Here is an 18,055-nt window from a genome sequence, read left to right as displayed (position 1 = left end):
TTTTAAAAGATTAAATTTAAGGAAGTTAGATGACAGCAAACAATTGTCATTTAAATAAAAAAAAAATCTCTAATATCAGACAGTAACTGATATGTGAACCTGGACCACAAAACCAATCATAAGGGTCATTTTTTCGAAATTGAGACTTATGCATCACCTGAAAGCTGAATAAATAAGCTTTCCATTGATGAATGGTTTGTTAGGATAGGACAATATTTGGCCAAGATACTACTATTTGAAAATCTGGAATCTGAGGGTGCAAAAAAATCAACACTGAATCAATACTGAGAAAATTGCCTTTAAAGCTTTCCAAATGAAGTTCTTAGCAATGCATGTTACTAATAAAAAATTAAGTTTTAATATACTTACGGTAGGAAATTTACAAATATCTTCATGGAACATGATCTTTACTTAAAGGTGCTGTATGTAGGATTTTGACTCTACTAAAGCATAAAAATACCATAATATGTTTTCAGATATTTAAGAAACATGCTAGGTTGACATACTTGTTTATCTGAAAAACAATTCTACAGTCAGTTATTCTCCTTTGAAAATGTGCATTCCGGCCCGGAATGTCTGTGTTTGTTATGGTTTGTGAAACCTGCCCACTGCCAGTTTACCCAATTGTATTTAGGTACCCTGGGTTGCCAGTTGGCGGAAAACACAGTGTATTTAATTTCATTCGTCATGTGCACTCGTTTCTATTGGTTTCGTTAATCTGGCAACCTGCGTGTGCCTCAAGTCTGAGGAGGAGGGGCTGGGTGAAAAAAACCTTCTCCAATATTTTGATTTTGGACTGCAATACCTAGTTCAACCGCTAGGTGCCAATCCTACATACAGCACCTTTAATATCCTAATGATTTTTGACATTGTATTTTTGGCTATTGCTACAAATATACCCCAGTGACTTAAGACTGGTTTTGTGGTCTAGGGTCACATATGACACCAATATGTTGTGCATCCATAGGTATAATGACTCACTAATAGCTTATATTAAATACTGTTTATGTATATCACTAATTGAATGTCAGTAATTTAGGGGTCAGTTTACAAGCATCTCACTTTACTAGTACGTGGAGAAAATTGTGTCGTTGCACCAGAAAGGCAGTGCATCTGTCTCAGTGAGAAAGGATATCCTTTCAGCTTGGCTTTGGGGGGGCGCAAACAAACAGAGAATCCCACCAGCCACAAACACACATAGCAGGTGTGTTATCGTGAAACACTGCTGCCCTGTGTGCTCCTCAAGACGTCTGCCACAGCAACCCGACACCCCGTTTAATGCTCAAGGCCAGATGTCCCTCGTACTTGAGCTTTTCTTGTTGCTTTCACTTCTCCATTAGTAAGACAATTGAGATGCTACACTTTCACTGCATCTGCACGTGAAGACAGCATCCGGACAGTGATGGCTTACCTGTGCTGATGAGAGGATGGCCCGCCACCGAGGTCACATTGGGACACACATTAAGCTGCCTAGTTGTGAGGTCACTGGTTTTGTCATTTTTTCCCATAGTCTCTGAGGACGTGTCTGCAGGACTGCTCTTCGCTGCAGCTCCCTGAGAGTTCGGCTCCGCTCCAGGACTCTTGAATCGGGCCACTGGTTGGCTAGTCACAGAGAGCTGCGCTGATGCCCCGGGGCACTGTTTCACACTCAGGCTCTGTAACTGAGACTGAGAGAGGGAGGAAGTCAGTGCCCCCTGCTGGCCACGAAGAGCCAAGTTCTGCACCTGAGCAGGGAAAGACAGAAGTGACTTTAGTGGGGCATTCAAAAAACAGCACATATTGGTATAGATGTAAGTCAGGCTGGTGTATGTTAGGGTTACCTGTCCGCTGGTGGGTGGCGTGTTGATTGACAGCGCAGAGGTCTCCGGCTGAACTGCGGTAACTGAGGCAGTTGGGGTGAAGATAAGCTGAGGGGACAAAGGAACAGCTCGTCCTAGACTCCTTGCTACGTGCACAAGATTGGTTTGCTGTGCCTGGAAATCACACCAAAAATGGCTGCTTCATCCGAATGTATGAGTCACATTTATATAACAAAACCAGGCTATCAGATTTGACATCAGAGAGAGCACTTGAGCCATTTCAGCTGTTACAGTGCTGAAAGGGCTGCATTTCAAATTCTGGCAGATCTCAAACAGCTCATTTACTGCTAATCAGTTCCTAGCCAAAAACCGTATTTGAGAAAGTAGAGTTGATGTGCCAGTGAAAACATTTTTGTCAGCATTCTTATTGAAGAGCTGCAGCTGTGCCACGTTTACTCTCCAAGGCCAAATGAAAAAGATGTTGTAAGATGGCAAGTATGAATACTACACACACACAGACAGACAATCCAGGAAAAGAGGTATAAGCAGGCCACTGTAAAATGAAGTCAGATGCCAATCATTTTTTTCCATTTTCAAGAAAATTACTATTTATTCATGAGGAAATCTTGGAGAAGGCTGTCTAGTAGCAGTGTGTCTGACTTGGCATATCTGTATAACCCACAGTACAGTGAGCGCAGCCATTAGGGGTGGGGGGGACCAAAATGATCCATTTATATATAGGATTTGAAATACGACCAATCCACAATTGCACACAGGGTTTATGGATTTACTTGCTATACTTTAATGCCAAATTTGAAAACAGAAGTTAGCTAAACATGACAAAACCTCCTTTTAGGCACATTTAGGGACATTCTTATTTTATATATTGAATAAAATATAAATTTTTAAAGAGGGAAACTGTATGAAATTTCACAATTTCATGATTAAATAAATGTACAGGTGAATCTTAAATAATTTCTGTACTTTTGGTTTAAGCAGATGTTGCTGGATGTTGCGGGGGGCAGTCGTGACCTAATGGTTTGAGAGTCAGACTTGTAACTGAAAAGTTGCAGGTTTGAGTCTCAGGTCTGGCAGGGATTGTAGGTCGGGGGAGTGAATGTCCAGTGCTCTCTCCACCGTCAATACCACGACTGAGGTGAGACCCCAACTGCTCCCCGGGTGCTGCAGCATTGGCTGCCCACTGCTCCGGGTGTGTGTGTATGTTGACTTCTCACTGCTGTGTGTGTGTGCACTTGGATAGGTTAAATGCAGAGCACAAATTCCAAGTATGGGACACCATACTTGGCCTCCTTTCTTTTCCTTTCCATTTTTACTAACATGAAAAACTAGCAACTTGTTAATATATTACAAGTGTCTCTTCTTTTTTATTTATTTTTACCATTTCTCTAATCAAAACAGTTTAAACAAAACAAGATGGAATTCTTTTGGAAATACTTTTAATAGTAATATGTAGTAGTAGTAGTAATAATTACTAATTTTATAGTTTTATAGTTCTCATTATCATTTAACATCCTTTTTCAATATTCCTGTCACTACTAGTTTCTTAATGACATCATCCTTCAGGAAATTGCATCTTTCTGGTGCAAAAATAAAATAAAATGGGCTATGGTTAATATGTGGTCATTATAAGAAAAATTATGTAAAAAAAAAAAAAACAAGTCTATGTTATGTCTTTATTTAGACTGCACATTTGTACATGTGGTTGGGCGTGTGTAAGAGGATTTACCATCTGAGCTCGTAAATACATCTGTGCTTGGCTGGCGGTGAGTGTGGGTGTGGAGGAGTTTCCCAGCAGCACGGCCTGCTGGGCAATGCAGACTGGAACAGAGCTCCCGCTATGGGCTCGACTGATCAAATGAGCTGCCGCTGGGGATGTGGCAAGGTTTATCTGTTTCAACAAGGAAACATCTTAACAACATATGCTTTTATCTTCTGTAAGCTGTGTAGTTAAAATAATAAATCATAATCTCAACCCGAAACATTACGAATTATCACAATCAGCCAAACATTAAGGAACCTGCCAGGTAAAAAGGCGGTTGACTGTAAGTAATACCCACTACCATTTTTTTTTCTGTAGCACTGGAGACTTGTTGAGTGAGATATCAATGTCAGGTTTAATAATACTTACAGTGGTTTGGGAGGCCACAGTCTGCTGGGATGTAGTGCCATTCTGACTACAGCTTTGTCTTCCTGCCACTATACTAGCCTATGGGGAATGAATGAATGCCAGAGAGAAAGAGAGAGAGATGGTAAAAGAAGGAAAGACACAGAGACAGGTCACAAGTCAAACACAGCACTCATTAATCAATAACAACAGCACAGAGCAAGAGAGAAGGAAAGAGAGAGAGAGAGAGAGAGAGGCAGGAAACAGATCCCTCATTCCCACAGCACAGTGTGAACACACTGCCACTCAACACTACAACCACACAATACATTCAACTCTACTTTACTTGACCAAAGGCTTTTCCATTTTGTGAACCAAAATATTTGTAATCTCTATAAATAGAAAAAGGGTCATTGTTAGTTAATTGCTTTCAAATAAATTATGTTTTACCAGAAAATACTATTTACATTTTTCAATTTCAACAGTTTTATGTTTAATTCAATGTTTTATGGTTTAAATTTCAATGAAATTTACTAGCAATTTCTGAATTAAAACGGTCTCGTCACCAATTTTTTTTAGTGTAGGTATTAAGCCATTTTTAATATTCAGCAGTATATTTTCATGTGTTCATCAAATATTGAATCAAACATAAACTTGTTTTTACATATAAGATGAATTGAATATAGAAGTGATTTTTTAAATAATTTCACTAGTTTTGATTTGAGTGAATATTGCCATTTTAACCATATGCATTTCTAACTAACAAGAATAACTGGCAATTTATTGGGAAATATAAAAGATGTTTCTTCATTTTTTCATTTCTCTAATCAAAATGTTTTAACAAAAAAAACATGCTTTCTTTGAAATATTGTTCAGATTGGTAATCATTTTTGTTCCCAATCTCACTTTCCAGCCTTATGCAATATTCCTTTAACTAGTTTCTTAATGACATCGTCATCCAAGAACTCGCATGATTTTGGTGTGAAACAGCACAAACCTCAATACTCACGTAATAATTTTGCGATGTTTTGTTGTAATAATTGGTTTGTGTCTTCTTAAACATTTCATGAAATGTGCATATTATCAAAATTTCAAAATCTGGTTAAAAATATAAAAATGATTAAATGACTCAATCACATGCTTAGCAATGGCTTAGCTGACTTTAGCACTTTATTTCTACCTATTAATTTAATTCACAGCAATGAGCCACTGAACAAATAATACAAGCTTGTCATGCTGGCTAAAAATATAAATCAAATCCTTTCTTAGGTGTTATGAAATGCTTGTTCCCCTTGGTTCCCTCAAATATCCACAGGATGTGGCTCTGCCAGAGCAGATTTCTGTTAAACATTGCAAAACACGCCTCTGGGTATTGCAAAGGATCCCACATCAATACTTGTCACAAGAGATGAATGACCCTGTACATGAATTACTGACTGCACAATTCATAAAGAGCCCTGAGTGATTTTCATTAGACTTTACGTGCTTTTATCATCACACAGTATTGTATTTTAATCACTACCTCACTATCTTCACATACAGAAAAGCACTACCTGAATAAGAGCATGCTTGTGCATGTTGAGTAATCACTGAACAAACTATTTCTTTCATCTTTCCAAATGAAAAACCTTAAGTAGAGACAAACAAGAAAAATCTTGCCTGAGCTGATCAAATATTAGAACAAGAATTAGTTTGTTAGATCAGAGAATAATTTCGAGTAAATATAGATGTTCCAGCATACGTTACGCATTGCCAATAAGCTTGAGCAAGCATTTAATGCATGCATATGTTGCTGTACAGTGGAGTCCAAAAGTCTGATTCAAAATCTAATTTAAATCTGAACATTTTTATATGAAAGAAAAAGTTATGGCATAAAATTATTAAGTAACATTTATGATACAGCACTATTTCTAAATCATTAATCAAATTTGTGATGTGAATTTATTGTGCAGATGGTCAAATGTTCTTTATTGAAGCTCAAGATCAAAGAGCATCATTCTCAAATCATGCTGGAGAACATGATGATCAGGTTTTACACAAACGTGTGGAGTTCATGCAGCTCAAGCAGACTAGGCAAACTATTTTTAATGGCTTATGGATCCCACTGTATATGTCTATGAGGTGTGTGCCCACCTGCTGCACTGCAGCCAGGCTCAGGTGCTGTTGCTGTAGTGCTGCGGTCTGTAGCATGAGGTGTTGTTGTTGAGCTGCATACATCTGCTGTAGATACTGAGCTGCCGCTGTGCTGGGCTGCCTGTTCAAGGCCTGCTGGATGACCTGAGTAAAATGAGATGAGATGGGATTATTAAATGAACATTTGAATATTCATGGTGTGTTTCATACCACAGAAGCGTAAAGAAAAACATTTTGTGTTGTATAATGTGTAAAGAGCACATAATGTTCTATGCAGAAAGAAGACCAGAATAATTTCTTTGTACACACAGAGGGTTGCTGGGTGTACTGATATGGCATGTGGGGTCACTGCCATCCATCACAGCAGCCTGACAGCATGACTACATTCCCTTCACAGCTAAAGTATCCCACCAAACATGATCTGTACACACTGTCCTCAGGGCAATCACTAGACTGTCAAACACTGGATATCTTTTGTGTGTGTGTGTGTGTGTGTGTGTGTTGTGAAAATGAAAAATAACAGAACCACAGCTTTTCTCTCTCTCTCTCTCTCTCTCTGTTTGAGCTGTCACTTGAATTAGTTAGTCATTTGGATAAAAGAGTTTAATAAATTAAACTAGGTAACAGGTAATTGTTTTTGTGCTGCAAAAAATCATTTTCTAATTCAGTATTTTATCTTGTTTTCCACTTGTATATGTGTTCATATCTCATCCTTAATTCATATTATTTAAATATATATTATTTAATAATTATGGTAACATTTTACAATAAGACCTCATTTGTTAACATTACTTAACTGCATTGTTTAACATGAACTAATGAACTATACTTCTACAGCGTTTATTAATCTTAGTTCATCTTAATTTCAACTTTTACTAAAACATATCTATAATTACCATTAGTTAATGCACTGTGAAAAAACATGAACTATTTTTGTATTAACTAACATTAAAGATTAAGAAATACTGTAAAAATATATTCCTCATTGTTAGTTCAGGTTAGCTAATGCATTTACTGATGTTAAAAAGGGGAACTGTATTGCTACCAAAGTGTTACCATAATAATTTTATAATATTAATATTACATAATATATAACAATTTTAATTTCTGCAATGTATTTAAAGGGATGACCTTAATTTGACTTAATCTGCATAAAGAAATGGTTGTTCCTTAAGTCAGATGAGGATAGATATCCTTAAAACAAATCTACAAAAGAAAATGGTCAAAACATTCACATTCTTATTAAGAAGCAAGATTATGTATCTCACAGTCTCTTATATAATATCAAACTTGTTTAACAATGGCAAAAAAAAAAAAACTATTTTACCCTGTGAATGGCCAAATGTTAAGCTCTCTTGAATAAATCCAGCTGGATCCTTACTGACCATGTGCTTAGTGTTACCGCATACTACCATTCAAATTCAGCTGACATCAGAGATCCTGTTCTATGTAGCCAATCACTCGCTCTGTATCATAGAGGAGTTCTGGACTACCATTCAGGATTGTTGAGGATATAGCAATAAAACGTATATTTATTTAAAAATACTGTGTTACTAAGTAAACCAACAAACCTAATTACATTTAACTTAAAAAGAACACCACATTAATGATGAATATGAGACTCTCAAACTGATTCATTTTAGAAGTATACTTGCTGCACATGGCCTGTAGATGGCGCCAGAGGATAATGCAATTTTAGGGGCACAGGGCACAGTTGACTGACTGTTTATTTCTACCTGAACAGTCTGTCTGTCTGTGATTCCTCCATATACTGATATCTGAGGCACAGCCTGCTGTCTGCTGAAGGCATTTGTTGTAGTGTTGCTGCCAGTGGAGACTGAGGTGGTGCTGGGGATGGTGGCATTGGCACTAGAGGCCATGCTTCCCTGCTCCTCCTTCTCCATGGGGGGCCTCCGCCTGCCTGTGCCCGATCCACGGTTACCGTCAATCCTTCACACTCCCCTCCAGCTGAGAAAGACAGAACAGCAACATGTCCATCATTGGAAGCCTTTTTTACACAGCTGACAATGAATAGTACATGTCATTGTGAAAAGGTTCGGAACTTAACAGCATCTTATATTTTAGGGTTGTAAAACTTATATTTAAAGCAGATGTTCTAATAAGAAGTACCCCATAATGTCACCACCATTTTAAAGACAAAATTATGCCAATAAGTGTGACTCTCAAACTGTGTATGAATGAACTGGTGTGACTCAATCCTCATGATAGTCGCAAATAGAATCTGTAACCATAACAACGTGCTTAAAGCAAATATTTACTTTTGTCAAATCTTAATTAACTGCTTTCAGTGCATTTTATTGAATTATAAGTGCAGTATTTGGACGACAACACTGATGGGAGCAGCCAAGGACAGTGACTTGATCTCAAACCTATGGATAATACAGTTTATATTTCCGACTGTGTGAGTACTTAAACCACACATGAAATGCGGAACACTCGATGCAAAACGGTTGTGTTTACAGCACAGGTTTACCGAAACAGCAGTTGTAAATGTCAATTCGGTTATATATGCAGTCGTCACTTTCGTTTCTAACCGAGTGTGTGTGTGGACTGTGGAGGTAAGTGTATTTAGCAGTCTAGGCCTGTGGCCTGTGGCCTGTGGCACAAAGATGGATTCAGTTTTTGCCCAGGTAAGTTCGAGTTTAGTTTGAGCAAACTCTTGAGTTTTGGGCTGAAGAAGATGGTTTTGGTTTTGAGCGGGTTTCGTCACCATGGTAACTTACCCTGCTCTGGAGCAGGTTTTATTCTGGGTTAGGGATCGCAAACCCAAACTGGACCAAACAGCTGTGAGCAACGTGACATATATGCAATGAAGCCACTCCCCCGTATCTCTAGCTCCAAATTAAAGCAGTTAGAATTTTAGAGACAAAATTGCCCTACTTTTGCGGCTACTTATTTTTTATATTTATATTATATGTTTATAATTCATATAATATTCATATAATTATTATATGAAGTGGCAATTCATTTTAAGCTTTGCATTTGAATTAAATTAAATATAGATACATATAGACAAGCTTTAATATATCCAACTTTTAAAATGACTAAACATGTATGTTTCCCTTTTGAGCCCTGTGTGAAACTATAAATAATTAAATTCAGTTGATTCCTTTGCATAGTCATATTTTCTTTCTGCTGCCTTCTCAAACTTTTGCTGCAGCAGAAGTGTTTATTCCTGCCTTAATGTAAATGCATTAAAATTTATTTTTAACAACAACATCTTTTAATTTTAAGCAGAAAAGTGAATTGCGCTGATTCTCTTGAGAAGTGAATCCAACTGACGCTTTGCTGATGCTCTCCACATTCTTTTGTGCACACGTCACACTTTCAGGTGTAAACTTTCAACAGTTAATCTCAAACTCTGAGTTGACAGAGAACGTTTATATCCCGCTGATACTGATCTAAACCAGGTTGGATTTGTTTGGTTTTGTCAACTCTACTAGTCTCAGCCTCAGATTGGCACGGACCATTGGCTGAACGTCAATCTTCAGCCGTCAGTCTGAAGGTCTGGCTACGCGAGACTAACTCTAAACCTACTTTGAAACTCTGAGTTTGTTCATCTCACTTCCTGCTACAGGCCACAGTTCACATCAAGTACGATAACTAGCGTCACCAATTCAGGATAACATTCTGTTTATCCAGTGCAGCTTTAAATGCTCAGCTCTTTAATTCTGATTTCAATGTTTTCTTGTCATTCATTAGCTGAAAACAAAGTTTTGAAAGTGATTCATTCCAGCAATATTGCTGGTCTGTGTCATTATCATTACAGTATGTTTGTGTTGTGGACTTCCTTTTAGTTATTTTTTAAAAACTTTTTAGTTATCGTACTCAGTGTGAACAGGCGAAAACTAAAAACCATATTCTGCTGCTGTGTGAAAGTGGCCTGTATGTGTTTGTGTGCACACATACAGTCGAGTTTATGCTTTTGTTTTGCAAATGTAATTCATTTTTTTCATCACAAATTATATAATTAGCACAATAATTGAATTGCAAATTTTAAAGGAAATGCATGATATTAAAATTCTGATCATACAGAAAAAGGCATAAATTATTTTCATCCTGGTGCTAACTATTCTATTTTGTCTAAATTCATTAAAAATAAAACACTAAAAGCGAAAATCAACTAATCAGGTGAACTCAGGCATGTTGTAATCTACAGTGGAAACTGGATATTCATTTCGAGATTTGATAAAGATTACATTTATTAGTATTATTCAATTGGCCTAGTGGTTTTACAGATATCTTTAAGTGAGCGTTAGATGATGGCAAAGGTCATTTAAATTTAAACATAGGGAAAATGAGCATGATCATTAAACCCACCAGCGGTTTCACAAGCTACTTCCAAAGCTGCGAACAGATTCATTCAGGTTACCAGCAAATAACCAAGCTCTCTGCTACCCTGAGGGGAGATCAGCATTGAACCAATCACAGACTTTTCACCTGTTTCCAATATACTTTAGTGGTTTGCTGTGCATTAAAATCCATGTCACTCTCACACTGAGTCCCATCAGACAGAATCGTGATTTAATCCGTGCAGACAGATCCTTTTCACCACTAAATCCTCCTATTTTGAATTCTTACTGAAAGTGACAGCTACAGCATTTGTTGGATGTTTTGTGGTTCTTGACTGCCTAACTGTAACACTTCTCACAATTGCAGGCCTCAGTTCATTTATGATCCACGTGCCCACGCCAGCTCCAGTAGCTCTGAACAAATGCGAAGACTGATCGGCTGGAACAACATAACGCAGTTACGACAACAGCACCAGAGGCAGCCCAGGCTTTGATCCATCTGGGGATCTCATAGTCCGTAAGAGATGTATCAACAGGCTCTATAACGTGCTGAAAGCGTGATTAATTCTTTGATTTCAACTCAGGTAAAACTGCATTTGTGTCTTTGGAATGCATTAGATAACGTCACTCTTGAAGTGGTGATTTTTGTTATTTAGAGGCAGTCAAACGCATAGTATGCCAAAAAAAAGTGCACTTGGAATAACAGAAAGATCACATTCTCAGAACTGTGGCAAATGTTCTAAGGTTCCCTCAAAGTTACAAACAAAACATTCTTGCAGCACACTCTCAGAAGACAATGGCACAAAAACAGTACCCTTTCAAAAGATACTAATATGTTCCATTTAGGTAGGTTTAGTATTTAAAATGTTGGTACTAATATAAACCCTTTAGGTGTAAATAAGGTACAAAAGTGTAGCTTTTAAAAAAGTACCGCCCCATTGACAGATTTTGGACCTTTTTTACTGAGAGTGTACATTCATTCAGTGTTAACAGGCTTTAAAAATATTATGTTATTTTTTAGTTTGTTCTAAAAATAGCCACATTTGAGTTAATGATCCACCTGCAGTTAAAACCTTTCAAGGACATAAATGTGTTTACAATGTCATATACTGTATATACAGTATATATATGGCTGTCCAGTTAACACGTTCATGTTCACATTTTCCTAATGTTTCCTAATATCATGACAGTTTGTGGAGTTTTTTTAAACATTAAGAGTCAACATGAAATTGCACTCTCAAAACTTTCATGACGCAAAATACTTTCAATAAAGATAGAATATTATTACAAATAATGTAAGGTGGAACTTTTGGCTTTGAAAAAAAAAGAAAAACTTGAAAAACAGAACAATATTATTAGTTAACATTTTTTTGATAACCTTCATGACGTCAGAATAGAAAGGTAAATTTAGAGGCAGAGAAACTGATTAATGTCTCATTTTTTATAAGTTGAACAACTTTTAATTTAAATGCCATGTTTTTAGAATGCTGTGTCATGTGCGAGACACTGCAAAAGATGGGAAACACAAGCGCATAAAGTTGAGAACATTTCACTAATGTTTTTACTGCAGCTGATTCATTAACTCATGCATGTAGAGCATAAAATTACTAGCAGGGAACTCTCTAAAGTCAAACTTTAAAATGTTGTAAAAGCAGTTCACAAGCCAAAACCAAATGAGTTGCACTGTACTCACTCAGATAGTCTGACAGCTTCCACCACAACTTGTGACAGGATACAACTGGCAGCTAGGAGAATTCAAACTCTGACTGTTCTCTGGACCAGAACTCCTCCCATCACAGATGACTGGGACCCAACAAACACACATCAAAGGCTGCTGCCGGGGGAAATGACCTGGGGTTTCTTCTTGGGGGCTGGGAGGACACTTGTTGATCAAAATAGACCCGGCCCCACTTCCTTTACTCAGCCGAGGAACAGCTAGACCAACAGACAGGCCACTGAACCAAATGGGAGAGATCTTCTTCTATAGTGCAGTACACCTGCTGTAATGTGTCTAACACGTTCAGACGGGCCTAAAATTTTTAGTTATTTGTGTTTGTTTGGGTGCACATTAAGAGAGAAAGAGACTTCATCCAGGGAGATTTTCTATTACAGTTCAAGATATTGAAATCATCAGAATACATTTGTGGAATTTGTTTGATCCCACTTAACCTTCCATTAGACGTGGAATCTTTCAAGGACATATAAAAGCTTAATACAGTCCATTCTCCATTACCTTGAAAGGGAGACTCGCCCTCTCTTTGTCGTTCTCCCTCTCTCTCTCTCTCTCTTTCCTCTCCTCTCATTATTTCACTGGCTAACACAACACACTACACATTATTCCACTCGATTTGCTCTCTAGTCTGCATTAGAGACCTCCTTACCACACAGCTCTGTAGCTAACTGAACATCCAGTGCCATCATCATCTGAGTATCCTGCCCGCAAAACCCTCTCACAGTCAGACACCAAATTGAGTTACACTCTTTGAAGGCAAAAGTGCTTTTGGTGTAGCAGCCAGGATGCAAAGTCTGCACTGAGCAATACAAATAGCGAGCCAGAGCAGTAAAAGATGAGGTTAGGTTGAGGCGTTCAGGTAGAGATGGGCTATCAGCACAATGCAGAGGCCACATCAAACAATCGGGGCTAAACCCTCAGGGTGAATGACTACAGATGGATGAGACACCCAATCTGTGCCTGTCTGGACAGGCCACAGCCAGGTTAAACCAGTCCGCTAGGATCACAGCAACGCGGCCATCAAAAGATGTTGAGTAACTGCCAAAACCAGTTGTGTGTCTTGTCATGCATTTGTCATGTCATAAACTGACAGCATGACTGAAGAGAATTGATTAATGGTCAGTCATTGTTCTGAGTACTGCACATAGCCTATGTGTATTCACATGTCCTGCAGTGTTACATACTAAACTTGTATTTTAAACAGCATTTTGCTGTATATAGTAGATAGATAGATATTATACTCTAAATAAATGCTCAGTGAAAAACAACCCTGCGCTGGGTGAAATATGGACAAACCCAGCGATTGGATTGTTTTGAAAATTACGGTATTTCTTGCTTAAAATGAATCCAAAAGTTGTAAATGAACATTTATTCATATTTTCAATAAATTAACATTAATAAGTTGAATAAATAATAATTAAATAATAAACATTTTTTAAATTGCTTATTAGTAAATTTTCACCTTTTGATTATTGCTGATGCCTCTTGTAATTATGTCTGATCTTTAATTTACAACCTATTTTCGATTCATTTTAATCCAGCCATAAAGTAAAATTTAAACAATAGTTGAGTTAAATAAAACTACCCAGAAGGTTTTCATATTTAACCCAGCATTTTTTAGAGTGACAGTTTCTAATATATATTCATATTTGTCACACTTCTCAGGCGCTGGAAGCGAGGAGACGAGGAGATGTAGTATGGAATGCCAATCCTGCCATAATTAGAAATAAATAAATGTACAAAGAAATGTAAAAAAGCCTAAATAAATAGATATACAAAGAAAATTAAAAAAGCAAAAATAAATAATTATTTATAATTTTATTTCCTTATTTAAGTTTTTTTTTCCACATTTATTTTTATTTATACATTTATTTATTTCCACTTTTATTTATTTTCACATTTATGTATTTATTTACGTATTTATTTCTTTATTTTACATTTATTTATTTCTACATTTTTTTTGTCCTTAGGGTAATGAGGAGGGCGTGTTTTACCTCAGGACTAGCAATCCAGCCAGAGTAGTCGAGGGATAAGTTTTGAGGCCACAGTGACACCTTGTGGTGCCCAAACGAAGTACAAGAAGTGTAAACTACATGACGCGCCTGTTGGTAGTGTGGGATGAATGACTTAGATGGGCAATATGTGACCTTGGACGAAAAAAACAGTCTTAACCCTCTACTGCATAGTGTTGCCCTCAGGCAACGGAAAGTTTTTCTTATGCCCCATGTTCAGTACATGATTTTTTAAATGATTGCAACCAATTAAAATGTTTGAAAAGTATCAAAGAACAGTCCAATAAGGTGTGGGAGTCACTATCAAGCACCACTTGAAGGCGGGACATCCTGTTCTGACACATATGGTCACAGGCGCACATGGTGTGAGAAAAAGGCAAGATTATTTGCTTTAGTAATCTTATTTAAAATGACAAACTGTACATAAAAAATATGTGTATGTGTATGAAGGTGTAGAGAAGACTTTTGTCAGGTTGTATGATTTTTATTTTATTTTGCATGTTCAGGAATTCAGCTTTTCTTTTCGTTGCCTCAGGGCAACGTTTTGCAGTAAGGGGTAAAGAAGCAGGGGTCCACAGCTCCCATGCCTACGCAGGATTTCCCACTGTTAATACATGCGGGCAAATAATGGTTGACAAAAAGGGAAGATGCAAGTTTCCTGGGTGCACAGGAACACCCAAAGTGATGTGCAAAAAGTGTAACATGCACCTCTGTTTCACAGCAGAGAAGTTTAACACAAAGTAAAATCTCATTCCATGAAGTACATGATATGACACGACACACTACATCAGGGCTGGGAAACTTCGGTCCTGGAGGGCCACTGTCCTGCAGAGTTAGCTCCAACCCTAATCAAACACATCAGAACAAGCTAATGAATGTATTTTAAGATCACTAGAAAGCTACAGGCAGGTGTGTTTAATTAGGGTTGGAGCTAAACTCTGCAGGCCAGTGGCCCTCCAGGACCGAAGTTTCCCAGGCCGCACTACAATACAAAACTACGTCTGTATCAAATGCAATACATCAATGCGTTTCAAGTGTTTTTCCCTTTTCACTTATTGATTTCTTGACTTTTTTTTACAGATTTGTGATTTTGTATTGCTCTCTGAACATTGTCCTATGATATGTGAATGGAGAATTTCCTTCGTGATTTTGCACCTTTGTTGCATAATGTTGCCCTGAGGCAACGAAAAAATATTTTGGGATGGGGGGGTGAGGGGTGGTCAAAAAATGTTTTATCAATAAAATGTTCCCAAATAAACCAAAAAATGATGTGGAATAATTTTTTATCATGTACCATCAAAATTCATTCAGAGGGTTAAGTGTCAATTTTTCAAAATTGAGATTTATACATAATCTGAATAAATAAGCTTTCCATTGATGTATGGTTTGTTAGGATCGGACAATATTTGGCTGAGATACAACTATTTGAAAATCTGGAATCTGAGGGTGCAAAAAAATCTAAATATTTAGAAAATTGCCTTTAAAGTTGTTCAAATGAAGTTCTTAGCAATGCATATTACTAATCAAAAATTATGTTTTTGATACATTTACGGTAAGAAATTTACAGAATATCTTCATGGAACATGATCTTTACTTAATATCCTAATGATTTTTGTCATAAAAGAAAAATCTACAATTTTGACCCATACAATGTATTTTTGGCTATTGCTACAAATATACCCCAGCGACTTAAGACTGGTTTTGTGGTCCAGGGTCACATATGGCCAAAATCTTATATCACAGGTTATTATTTCAGTTTCACATGGGGGGTTGTTTCGGCTGGGAAGCGTGCAATCTGTGATCACGTGCATTTGCTGAAGCTCGCGAAAGCGTGCAATCGCTTTCTTATGCGCGCTGTTTTTTTAGGTTTCACTTTCAAAGCATACAACGCATGTTTCCAAGATACGGAATAAAAGGAGGCATCAGTTACTGTAGAAGATTTGTCGCCTCGCCCCACTTCCCATGTGGACAGTCACCACATCAACTGATTATAATGGGTCCTCTTGGTGTAGACATGGCTTTAGATATGGATTAATCACACGTCTTAGGCTGGAAATATCCAGAATTAGGTCAAACAAAAGGTGTCCATGGGAACGGAGCTAGTGAAACACACACGCCATGCATTGAACATACAAGCATCATGCTCATCATGTGCCCTCAGCTTTTTGAGCTAACTGCATATTTTTAATGTTACCAAAAACCAAAAACAACATTGACAGCATCAGAAACAAACACATAAACTGATGTCCAGGGGCATTTAAAAAAATTAAAAAGCGTATTAAAAGTATGCATCATGAATATGGAATGCCACGTTCTTAATTCCAATCGATAGATTCAGTTAAAATAATAAAGGGCTGTTACTAGTAAAAATCCAATCAGTGTCAACAAAAGCCATCAGAGCCATCATTAATGAATGCATTTACATTGACCGGTTGTTGAAAAACAAGCAGATAAAATACATATAATCATTTATTAATCAATTATCATTTTGACTTAACCCTTTTCTATATTTAAAGGCTGTGTGCGAGATTTACCTTTTTATGAAACTTTTTCAAAACTTTATTTGAACATTTATATTAGATATTTGAACATGCTATTAAACTGTTGTTAGTCAAGTTGTCATTTAAAATCCAAACATCATTGGTAATGTTATTGTTTTAGTGATTATGCAAACAAAAATAATTGTATTTGTTGTTTGTTGATTTTTAAATATAAAACTTGGTGAAGTGATTTATGTGTCGGTACTTTTTAAACATCTCCAGCACATTAACAACACCGTGATAATACTGATAACCATGATAATTTTGGTCACTATAATCATGATAAGAAATGTTCATACGTTACATCCCTAATTCTGTATCTTGGAAACATGCGTTGTATGCGTTGAAAGTGAAACCTAAAAAAACAGCGCGCATAAGAACGCGAGCTTCAGCAAATGCACGTGATCACAGATTGCACGCTTCCCAGCCGAAACAACCCCCCATGTGAAACTGAAATAATAACTCGTGATATAAGATTTTGGCCATATTGCCCATCTAAGTCATTCATCCCACACTATCAACAGGCGCGTCATGTAGTTTACACTTCTTGTACTTCGTTTGGGCACCACAAGGTGTCACTGTGGCCTCAAAGCTTACCCCTCGACTACTCTGGCTCGATTGCTATTCCTGAGGTAAAACACGCCCTCCTCATTACCCTACGGACAAAGAAATGTAGAAATAAATAAATGTGAAAATAAATAAATGTGGAAATAAATAAAGAAATACATACGTAAATAAATACATAAATGTGAAAATAAATAAAAGTGGAAATAAATAAATATATAAATAAAAAAAATTAACAAATAAATAAATGTGGCAAAAAATACATAAGGACATAAAATTATAAATAATTATTTATTTTTGCTTTTTTACTTTTCTTTGTATATTTATTTATTTATTAATTTTTTTACATTTCTTTGTACATTTATTTATTTATAATTATGGCAGGATTGGCATTCCATAACGTAGGAATAACTTCAACAAAACAGACTCTAATAAGCCAGTCACTGGGAACACACCCGACAAGGAAACATGAGGCAGACTACACATTATATAATAAACTTAACGAGGGATAGACAGGTGCGGGGAATCAACTAATAATCAAACTAATCAGACTGGGGAGAAACTGGGTCACGGAGCACATGGGGAGGGAAAACACAACAAAGACAGTCCATAATCCTGACAATATTAGTTAATATAAATTAACTATTAGTTAATGTAAAATTCTAAATTATTATAAAATATAATATCTCTTTTTAATATAAGTTCATACAAAATTAACTTCATAAAATGTTACATATATTGTAAATATGGTACAATTTATATAATATTAGACATATATGTATATAATATTAGACATATACATTTTAATATTAATATAAATTAACTATTAGTTCATGT

General features: G+C 36.7%; 1 protein-coding gene across 2 annotated transcripts in view; it reads right to left on the bottom strand.

The window, feature by feature from the left end:
- The window catches only part of phc2a (polyhomeotic homolog 2a (Drosophila)), a 46,539-nt gene that overhangs the window by 16,061 nt on the left and 12,423 nt on the right, over positions 1–18,055 (bottom strand). The window contains exons 3-8 of one of the 2 annotated variants that reach the window (XM_058764264.1): positions 7,794–8,025; positions 6,058–6,201; positions 3,949–4,026; positions 3,547–3,708; positions 1,821–1,973; positions 1,412–1,724 (exon numbers count right to left, since the gene is read on the bottom strand). In XM_058764264.1, the coding sequence (XP_058620247.1) occupies positions 1,412–1,724; positions 1,821–1,973; positions 3,547–3,708; positions 3,949–4,026; positions 6,058–6,201; positions 7,794–7,961 (1,018 nt within the window). In that variant the 5' untranslated portion in view covers positions 7,962–8,025. The remainder of the gene's footprint in view (positions 1–1,411; positions 1,725–1,820; positions 1,974–3,546; positions 3,709–3,948; positions 4,027–6,057; positions 6,202–7,793; positions 8,026–18,055) is intronic. The other variant, XM_058764266.1, reaches the window with a different exon arrangement.

Source organism: Onychostoma macrolepis, chromosome 23, assembly GCF_012432095.1.
Source record: "Onychostoma macrolepis isolate SWU-2019 chromosome 23, ASM1243209v1, whole genome shotgun sequence".
In the NCBI taxonomy this organism is placed as follows: domain Eukaryota; kingdom Metazoa; phylum Chordata; class Actinopteri; order Cypriniformes; family Cyprinidae; genus Onychostoma; species Onychostoma macrolepis.
The sequence above is the reverse complement of the archived record's forward strand: the minus strand, read 5'-3'. Positions and strand labels throughout refer to the sequence as shown.